At 53.1% G+C, this 9,862-nt stretch overlaps 1 protein-coding gene across 2 annotated transcripts; it reads right to left on the reverse strand.

Annotated features, from left to right (window-relative positions):
• Window positions 1-109: 109 nt before the first annotated feature.
• Window positions 110-9,662, reverse strand: foxred2 (FAD-dependent oxidoreductase domain containing 2). 2 transcript variants are annotated; one of them, XM_042345120.1, is made up of 9 exons: window positions 9,594-9,662; window positions 8,519-9,080; window positions 7,973-8,224; window positions 6,595-6,858; window positions 5,299-5,459; window positions 4,349-4,514; window positions 3,535-3,776; window positions 877-1,047; window positions 110-344 (listed from the first exon to the last, which is right to left on the reverse strand). In XM_042345120.1, the coding sequence occupies exons 2-9, from the start codon at window positions 9,049-9,051 to the stop codon at window positions 214-216; spliced, it is 1,920 nt and encodes a 639-aa protein (XP_042201054.1). In that variant the 5' UTR covers window positions 9,052-9,080; window positions 9,594-9,662; the 3' UTR covers window positions 110-213. The 2 variants fall into 2 exon arrangements, with proteins under 2 accessions (XP_042201054.1, XP_042201055.1); XM_042345121.1 differs by having other exon boundaries at window positions 150-344; window positions 8,525-9,080.
• Between the last annotated feature and the right edge of the window lie 200 nt (window positions 9,663-9,862).

Consider the following 9,862-nt stretch of genomic DNA (forward strand, 5'->3'; position numbering starts at 1 on the left):
ATAGAGTGTCTGAGAGAGCTGAGGCTGGTACGGGCGTCTGACTTGCAAGTACTTGACATGAATAAGACGTCTCTCACTCTCTCACAGCTTTTGCATCTCACTTACACTTTCTCTCACTCACGCACACACACACTATCTCTCATTCACTCACACGTTCTCTCAGTCAGACTTTCTCACACTCTCTCTGTCTCTTCCCGTCTCTCCAGGTGGGTGTCATTGCTCGTGGAGATCAGAGGCTGGAGCTCTGGGAATGTTGTCTCCCATTAACCCTCGCTGTTCCAGGTAACCGCCACGGCAGAACGGAGGCACGTGCTGGCTGGTCAGTGCAAACTTAAAGCAGGATTCTACCAGGAACAAGGTAAACCATTAGAAATAATAATAATTTCTGCATGATACAGCCTGATCATATCGTCATCCCGTCTCAAAGCGCTTCACAGGGTACACTGTAAAGTGTAGTGACTGTGTATTTAGTGGGTGAAATGTGGCAGCCAGATGTCTGTGCCGGTCTCTCTCTCGAGCCCCCCCTCTGTGCCGGTCTGAGCCAGGAGGGGCCGCAGTGTCCCGGGGCACTCACTGCTGATGGCAGCACAGCCCGGCCCGGCTCATGGACAGGACCTGGAAGGGCCGACCAGTCCCTGGGGACAGGGAATCCTCCACCTCAGCTCCTGTTAACCCCACAGCCAAAGCCCCAACTAACTAACGGGGAGGGGGGTCCGAGCTGGACACGCAGCGGGAAAGCTGCCAGACAGTGATATCAATGGCCAACTGTGTGTGGGTTTAGCCGGTTAGACTCCAGCAGTTACCCCAACACACACTCTGGGCCCCCCCAAAGCCTTAGCTCTCGCCAACCTGCGCCTAATACACAGGAAATCCCACCTGCAAAGAAGCTCCTGAGGTCGGTGCCCAGACAGTTCTCCAGGAAGCGGCGAAGGGGCAGGATGTGGCTATTGGCTGCTGTCCAGTCCGTCAGGAAATCCTCCACAATATGGTGGATGTAACGTGGTCGAGGCAGCGACCAGTGATGGGGGCGATACCTCATCTCCAGCTCTGAGGCCATGGGGAGAGAGAGAGACGGGGAGGAGAGGTGGAGGGAGAGAGGAGTGAGAGAAAGGGGGGGTGTGGGTGAGAGGGAGGTGGGGAGAGGGAGGGAAGGGGGGAGAGGGGTGCAGAGGGGGAGAGAGTGGGGAGGAGATGGAGGGGTGGATATGGGGGGGGGGAGAGAGGGGGGAGAGACGACGGATAGAAAGAGGAGGGGGAGAGAGCGAGAGGGTCAGAGCGAGAGGAGGAGAAAGAGGGGGCGGGGGGAGAGAGGGATTAGAGAGAGAAGGAAATAAAATGATAATTCTTTACCACAGACGGACGTCTCAAAGAAACACGGCAGTCAGTTTGCGAACAGCAACGTCCCATAAACAGCCATGGCGTGAGCGACCAATTTTATTTGGGGGATTGTGGTCCAGGACAACGGGGGAGAGAGAGAGAGAGAAACTCCCTTCTCTTTTCTAACAGTTTCGCAGGATCTTTAACGTCCACCTGAACAGGGCACAGGCCGGGATGAGATTGAACGTCTCATCTGACAATGCCTCTGACAATGCGGCACTCTCTCTCCCCCCACAGTATTGCACTGGAGCTTCAGCCTAGACTGTGAAGCGCAAAGACTTAAAAAGCTTGGATACAGAACTGACTGGGAGACAGAGAGCAGAGAGCGGTGGTGAACAGTTTATTTTCTGACTGGAGGGAAGTGCAGTGGTGAACCCCAGGGGTCGGTATTGGGGCCACTGCTGTTTGTGATCTATATAAATGACTGGACTTGGGTTTAGGGAATACAATTTCCACATTTGCAGATGATACTGAGCTGGAAAAGTAGTAAACAGTGAGGAGGATAGTAACCGACTGCAAACGGACATAGACAGACTGGTAACGTGGGCAGACACGGGGCAGATGGAGTTTAATGTGGAGAAATGTGAAATGATGAATTTTGTGAGGAAGAACGAGGAGAGACAATATACGCTGATGGTATAATCTTAAAGGGGGTGAAGGAACAGAGAGACCTGGGGGTCATATAAGGAAATCTTTCAAAGTGGCAGGACAGGAAGTTAAAGCTGTTAAAAAAACATCCGGGATACACGGCTTTGTAAATAGGGGCATAGAATACAACAGTCAGGAAGTTATGATGAACCTTTATATAAAGCACTGGTGAGGCCTCAGCGAGAGACTGGGTTCAGTTCAGGGCCTCACACAGTAGGAAGGATGTCAAGGCATTGGAGAGGGAGCAAAGGAGATTTCCCAGAATGGTACCAGGAATGAGGGACTTCAGTGATCGGGAGAGGCCGGAGAAGCCGGGATTATTCTCCTTGGAGCAGAGAAGTTTAAGAAAAGACTTAACAGAAGTTTACAAAATGATGAGGGGATTTGATAGGGTGAACAAGGAGAAACTATTCCCCCGGCGGGTGGGTCGGGAACCCGAGGGCACCGATTTAAAATAGTTGTTAAAAGAAACGGAGGAGGGGGGGGGGGGGGGGAGGAGAAATGTCTTCACAGCGAGTTGTTGGGATCTGAAATTATTGCCTGAAAAGCCGGTGGGAACCGATTCCATAACAACTTTGAAGAGAGAAGTAAATAATTATTTGGGGACAAGTTTGCAGGGCTATGGGGAAAGCGCGGGGAGTGGGGTTGATCGGGGCTATGGGGAGGGAGCGGGGGAGTGGGGTTGATCAGGGCTATGGGGAGAGAGTGGGGTTGATCAGGGATATGGGGAGAGAGGGGGGAGTGGGGTTGATTTGGAAGCTCTTTTCAAAGAGCTGCACAGACATGATGGGCCGAATGGCCTCCCTCTGTGCTGTATAATTCAATGATAAAAGAAGAATATTTAGGTAGCATTTATACAGCACTCATCACAAAGGACAGAGACTCAGCGCTGCACAGGGTCGGGGTTGGAGCAAGGGAGATGGGACGTGATCATAGGCGCGGTGGAAGTAGGTTTCCAGGTGGGAGTTAAGGGCAGGTAAAGAGGGAGAAACAAGGCAGCCAATTGAGTACACCACCGCCCCAAAAACAGTCATGGATTGAGTGATTAATTATTATTATTACTTTTTTTTAAAAAATTAAGGAATCCACCTATCGACTAACAACCGGGTTCCTACTGATTTCTAGGGTGTAGAGTAAGGCAACTTGCCTATGGTTTTGCTCGTGTCTGGGAATCGAACCCGGGTCCTCTTGCTTGCGAGGTGAGTGCTATATATAGTGCTGCTTCCCCAGCAAGAAGTAGGAACCCGGTTGCTAGTCAATTGGCGGATTGTTCTTCTGGAGGTAATAATTCCTTAAAAAAATAATCTGGTCAGTCAATTCACAACTGTTCGTGGGGACGCTGCTGTGTGCAATTGGCTGCCGCGTTTCACCCACAAAATATACAGTCAATTCACTGTACAATGTATCCTGTGAAGCGCTTTGAGACGTCTCGAAGTCGTGTCAAATGCAGGATTATTATTATTATAACCAATGAGCTACAGGACTCCACAAGTTAGGATAGAGACTGACCTGTTGGCAAGCGAGTGTAGTAGTAAATGACTGGGTGCAGGAAGTTGGACAGCCAGGCGTGTCTTGGCTCACCCACAGCACGGTTGAGAGAGAAGATATCAGAGTCAGGCCTAGAGAAGTTGTTACCATATTCCAGGTTAATGACAAACAGTCCCTGTTCCACCCTCTTCCCAGTGTTTTCCTGAAGGTCTGGGAGCGCTCCGATGGGATACTCCTCCAAGTATTCAAACTGGGTCCCGTTCCTGTGACACACACAGAGCACAAACACAGCGACAGTCAGTTCAAAATCCCCATCCTCGCCTTCAAAATTCTCCATGGCCTCGCTCCTCCCTACCTCTGTGACCTGCTAACTCCATACCGATCTGTCCGCTCAGCGGACTCTGGCCTGCTCCATGCCGCTGCCCGGCCCGCCCCACCATCGGTGATCGAGCCTTCACCCTCCTTGCCTCCGTAGCACAATCCCTTTGCATTTGACCCAGCAGCTTTCTCGTCAGGAGGACGTCTCAAAGTCTTCACATGATTTCACTGTAAAGTTACCCCATCACACACTCTGAGCCCCCCCAAGCCTTGGCTCTCGCCAACCTGCGCCTAATAGCGACTGTACGTTTTTGCGGGGGAACACAAGAGCCAATTAGCACAAAGAGACGTCCCCTCAAACAGCCGTGAAGTGAGCGAGTGACTTTATCTGGGAGATTGTCGGTGGAGGGGGGAGAGAGAGAGAGAGAGAGAGGAGAGAGAGACAACACCTTGCAGTACACCGCAGTGTCTAGCCATGGGGCAGTGTCTGAGAGTGGACAGGTGGAGACACACTCACTTCTGAATCAGCACAACATCAGCCAGGACACTGAACATCTGGTACAGGCCTGAGGCCTCGTTCACCCGTTTGGTGATGGCGTTGGTGAGCTGGGAGATGGGCAACGCTGTGGCCGGCCAATCCACACCGTGGTAACGATGGTCTAACAGCCTGTGAACGGCACGCGCTAAACAGGACCCACAGCCACAGGTTAGAATCATAATAATAAAATATATTTACACATAAATCATATGTCCTGTAGCTCAGTGGTTAGAGCCCTCGCCTCGCAAGCGAGAAAACCTGGGTTTGATTCCCGGGCAGAGTGAAATGTTGGGCAAGTTTCCTTACTCCACACACCTCTGTTTACCTAGTAGTAAGTAGGAACCCAGTTGTCAGTCGATTGTCGGATCACTTTCCAGGAGTAATAATCCCTTCAAAAAAAAACATTGGTGTCTCAATCCACCCACAAAATATACAGTCAGTTTAATTTAGAGCATATTCTGTGAAGCGCTTTGAGACGTCCAAAAGACATGATAAGGCGCTATATCAAATACAACAATTATTATTATATAAACGATTTATGCAAGTTTTACATAACTCACACTTTGCATAAGTCACATTAAATGTTATGGTCCCAACTCATACGACCTTGCGTTTGCTATTGCGCCTTATCACGTCTTTGAGACGTCTGAAAGAGCTTTCCAGAACATACTGAAAAGTGGAATTATTTATTTTGTGGGTGAAACTCGGCAGCCAATTGCTCACAGCAGCGTCCCACAAACAGTGACCAAATTATTTTTTTTGAGGGATTGTTACCATGGAAAGTGATCTGCCAATCGACTAACAACCGGGTTACTGCCAGGTAAACAGAGGCATGTGTGTGGAGTGAGGAAACTTGCCTAAAGTTTTGCCCTGCCCGGGAACTGTACCCGGGCCCTCTCGCTTGTGAGGCAAGTGTTCTAACAGCTTACTTGTGTAGCGGAAGCCGTGGATGAATCCCCCGGCAGATTTCCTGTAATCGATGGAGTGAGCGGCTGTTCCGATCACAAACATCCCCGGCTGCGATTCATAGCTGGCGCTCACCACAGGGTATTTCCGTCTGCGTCCTGACCCAACTTGGGGCTTTGTGTCACTGGATCCCAGTCACCCAACGAGAGAGAGAGGGAGAGAGAGACAGAGACAGACAGAGGGAGAGAGAGAAACAGGCTCATTTTAAAATAACAACTCTTACATTTAATGCAGCAGAAGGTCTCAAAGTGAGTCACTGTAAAGCGTAGTGACCAAACGGTGATCATCTCTGAGTCAGGAGGTTGTTGGTTCAAGCCCCACAATGGTCTGTGCGCAAACCCAGCAGCCAATTTGCACATAACAACATTACCACAAACAGTCATGAAGTGAGTGAGTGATTTTACGTGGGGGATTGTCAGCCAGAGCAAAACTTTCTTCTCTTTCCCAACAGCCCCGCGGGAGATCTTTAACGTCCTCCTGAACAGGGCACAGCTTGGCCATTGATATCACTGTCTGGCAGCTTTGGGTTACCAGTAGCCGAGGGGGAGGATTCCCTGCCCCCAGTGACTGGTCAGCCCTTCCAGGTCCTGCCGATGAGCCGGGCTGTGCTGCCATCAGCAGTGAGTGCGCTGGGGTGGTGGGGGGGGGGGGGGAATAGCCAAGCCTGATACAGTTAGAGGCCAGAGGACTGTGTGACCCAGAACCACATCCCATTGACTATTTAGCACTAAATCTGCAGTGAAACCATGTGAGAAATCATTGTATTTTTTTTTAAACTGATTTTTTCTCTCTCTCTCAACCAGGAATCACTTCTCACTCTTTCTCTCCCTTTCCTCCTCTCGCTCACCCTCTCTTTCTCTCTCCCTTGCCTCACACCCTTTCCCTCTCTCTCATCTCCTTCTCTCCTCACTCTCTCTATCCCTCTCCTCATTCCCTCCCTTACCTTCTCCTTGCTCTCTCTCCCCCTTGCCTCACCCTTTTCCCCATCACCTTGTGCCCTCGCCCCTTCCCTCGACTCCTCTTGTCCCCCCCTCCTCTCCACTCTCCCTCTCCTTCGCCTCACTCCCTCTTTCTCTAACAGATCTCCAGATGTCTCGCACCTCTTCCGCTCTCACCCCCCGCTCTCATTTATCTCTGATACACCTTCAGCCAACACCGCCCCCCCCACCCCACACAGCGTTGCTGAGACGAGGGGTAACTCCCCCCCCAATAACCCCCGAGGTCAGGGCAGAGGCCACGCGGCTCGCAGATAGGCTTACTTGCCGAAAATGGAAAAGTCAAACTTCCATCCGAGGCAGCGGATGATGCGATGGTAAGGCTCCCTGATGGCCACGTTGTCTATCCGGGTTCCCTCACTGCCTGTGGCCTCCTCAGACACGTTGCTCTGCTCGGAGCCGCGGCTCAGGGACAGGTGAAGCCGGCCCTGCTTGTCTCTCTCGATCCTGATGTTGTCTAGCGATCGCTCTAGCTGCCCGTCCAGGGACTTCAGCTGATAGGTGTCCAGTAAGGCGTTATTCACTGCCCTGTGTGGGGGGAGGGGAGTAACGGACAGTCAGACACAGGCAGAACCTCCTGCAAGCTCCCTGCCCAGCAGATAGTTTGCGAGCTGCAGTGTCCCGCGAACAGCCATGAAGTGAGCGAGGCATTTCATTTGGGGGATTGTCGGCCAGGACACCGAGAGAGAGAGGGAGAGAGAGAGAGGAACTCCCTTCTTTTCCAATAGCGCTGCGGGAGATCTTTAATGTCTCATCAGAAGGACGGCACCTCTGACATTGTGTGTCAGCCTGGCTCAGTCGATTGCCACCTCTCACCTCTGAGTCAGGATGTTGTGGGTTTCAGCCCCACGATGGGGACTTTGAGCTCACAGTCTAGGTTGATACTCCATCGCAGCGCTGGGGGAAGAGAGAGAGAGAGAGAGAGAGCGCTGTACAGAGGTGCTGGCCTTCGGATGAGACATTAAACCACACTCCCCATCTGTGCCCTGCTCAGGTGGATGTTAAATATCTCCCGCGGTGCTGTGGGGAAAGAGAAGGGATTTTCTCTCTCACTCTCTCTCTCCCGGTGTCCTGGCCGACAATCCACCAGATAAAATTGCTTGCTCATTTCATGGCTGTTGTTTGCGGGGACATTACTGTGCGCAAATTGTCTGCCTGTGAAGGGCTTTGAAAAGGCCTGGGATCAAATGGAAGATTATTCTTGTTAATGCATCTCTCTCTCTCTCCCCCCAGCGCTGGCTGGATCGTCAGACTAGACTGTGAGCTCAGAGTCCCTGATGTGGAAGATCGAACCCACAACCTTCTGTCGGAGGCGAGAGAGTGAGCAGTCGAGCCGGGCTGAGGCCTGAGAGACTCAACAAAAACAATAAATGACATTTACACAGATTCTTTCAAGTCCAAGACGCTGGACAGTCAGGGATTTGGACCCGAGCTGGGGATTGGGATCTGGAGGGCGGGTGTAGGAGGGTGACTGAAGCTGCGGTTGAAGAGAAAGGTCTTGAGGTGGACCTTGAAGGAGACGAGAGAGGGAGTGAGGTGAAGGGACTGGGGATGGAGTTCCAAAGGGTTAGGATAGAGAGGCAGGTGATGGTGGGGTGGGCGGGTGGGGGTAGTGGAGCAGGCCGGAGCCGGAGAGACTCACCGGATGTCTCCCACGTAGTGTGTGTTCCAGGCCAGCCTGACACGGGAGCGGCTCAGCATGTGGATGAAGTTGGTGTGACCCACCATGTTGTCGGCAGTCTCAAAGGCAGCGTTCCCGCGGCCCAGGATCAGGACCGACTGTCCGGCGAAGTCCTCGGGATTGACCGACACATCCTCATATCCCTCCAGGTACTGCTCCCCAGGGAAGTGGGAGGTGTTGGGCACCCACATGCCTGTAGCCACCAAGAGCACACTGGGGCAAGCAGAGAGAGAGAGAGGCCACGTGGCTGCTTAACAGAGAGGGTAGAATAGTGATAGCCCCACACCCCCAGCCCCACCTTATTCCGCCCTAGCCCCTCTCTGAACCTCATCTGCTCCATCTCCACCCCTCAACTCCAACCCTGCCCCCCCACCCGCAGTCTCGCTCTCCCTGCCCCAGCTCCAGCCCCTTCTTGCTTTTACCCCAGCCCCACCCGCAGTGCCATGAGCCGGGGCAGGAGGAGATGGCAAACGTGGGGGGTGTGAATGGGGAGCAAAGCTAACATACTTGCACCTGTAACGCTGGTGATTTTGGTCAGTCAGGTAATAGTAATGTCCATGCCACGCCTCGGGGCCCTGCCCCACCTGGACCCCCGTCACCTCAGTGTTGTACCGCACTTTCAGCTCCAGCAGCCGGCTATAGTCGTTCAGGTAGCTCAGCATGGTGTCCGCGTGTGGGAAGAACTCGGTGGAGTAGCGTCTGAACAGCAGCCTCTGGTCGTGGCTGAGCAGCGAGTTCCAGTCGTGGCGGAGGTTGAACTCGCGGTTTGCTTTGCCGGTGTATCGCTTGTTGATGCTGATCAGCCGGCGGTGACGAGGGTAGCGAGTGAAGAAACTCCCCGAGATGTTGCTCCTCTCCAGAACCAGGTAGTGCCGCTGGGAACGCTGCAGAAAATACGCCATTTGCAACCCGGCAGGTCCTGCCCCAATCACACAGTACTCCAGGAGCAAATCGCCTGTCGGTGGGACTCCCCCACACAGCGCCAACACAGACAGTACCACAGGGGCACACAGCACCCACCTCGCCCGCCCGGACCCCATCTGCTCCTCGGGGGCAGCCACCACACCAACTGCACAAACATCAACAAACAATATGTACATAATAATCCTTACACTTGATACAGCGCCTCATCACATCATCGCTCAACAACAACAACAACAACTTGCATTTACATAGCGCCCTTCACGCTGGACAGCGCCTCAAAGTGCTTCACTGGACATACATTAGTGTAAAGTGGAGTGACTGTGTGTTTTGCGGTTTAATCGCTGAAGCCAATTGCTCACAGCAATATCCCACAAACAACCATTCCTCTCTGGGAATTGTCGGCCAAGACACCGGGAGAGCGCCACCGGGTCTCCAACATCCACCGCAACAGACAAATAACCCGTCACAGCAACTTATCCCATCGGAAACACATCGCAAAGCACTGACGGCCTTCACAGTAAAGTGCCCCTCTCCCCCTCCCCGTCAGTCAGTCAGTCAGTTGGGGCTTTGGCTGTGGGGTTACCAGGAGCTGAGGGGGCGGATTCCCTGTCCCCAGGGACTGGTCGGGACCCCGCGGCCCCTCCCGGCTCTTTCTTACCTTCCCACCTCCGCGGCCTCTGCCGCCTGACTGCCGACCCGAGACCCAGGCTGCGGCCCAGCTCGCGTCACTCTCGTGCGTGCCGCGTCACTCCTGGTTACCGTGCGTACCGCGTCATTACCATGCGTGCCGCGTCATTACCGTGCGAGCTCAACGGTCACGCCCCCTAATGCCTCCCCATGTTTTGCGCCCTCTGGTGTTTCTTTCCTCACACTGCAGTTGGAGCTCACCTCCCCCCCTCCCCACCTCCCTGACCTGGGAGTGTAGTG

This window comes from Callorhinchus milii, unplaced genomic scaffold (assembly GCF_018977255.1).
Source record: "Callorhinchus milii isolate IMCB2004 unplaced genomic scaffold, IMCB_Cmil_1.0 Scaffold31, whole genome shotgun sequence".
In the NCBI taxonomy this organism is placed as follows: Eukaryota; Metazoa; Chordata; class Chondrichthyes; order Chimaeriformes; family Callorhinchidae; genus Callorhinchus; species Callorhinchus milii.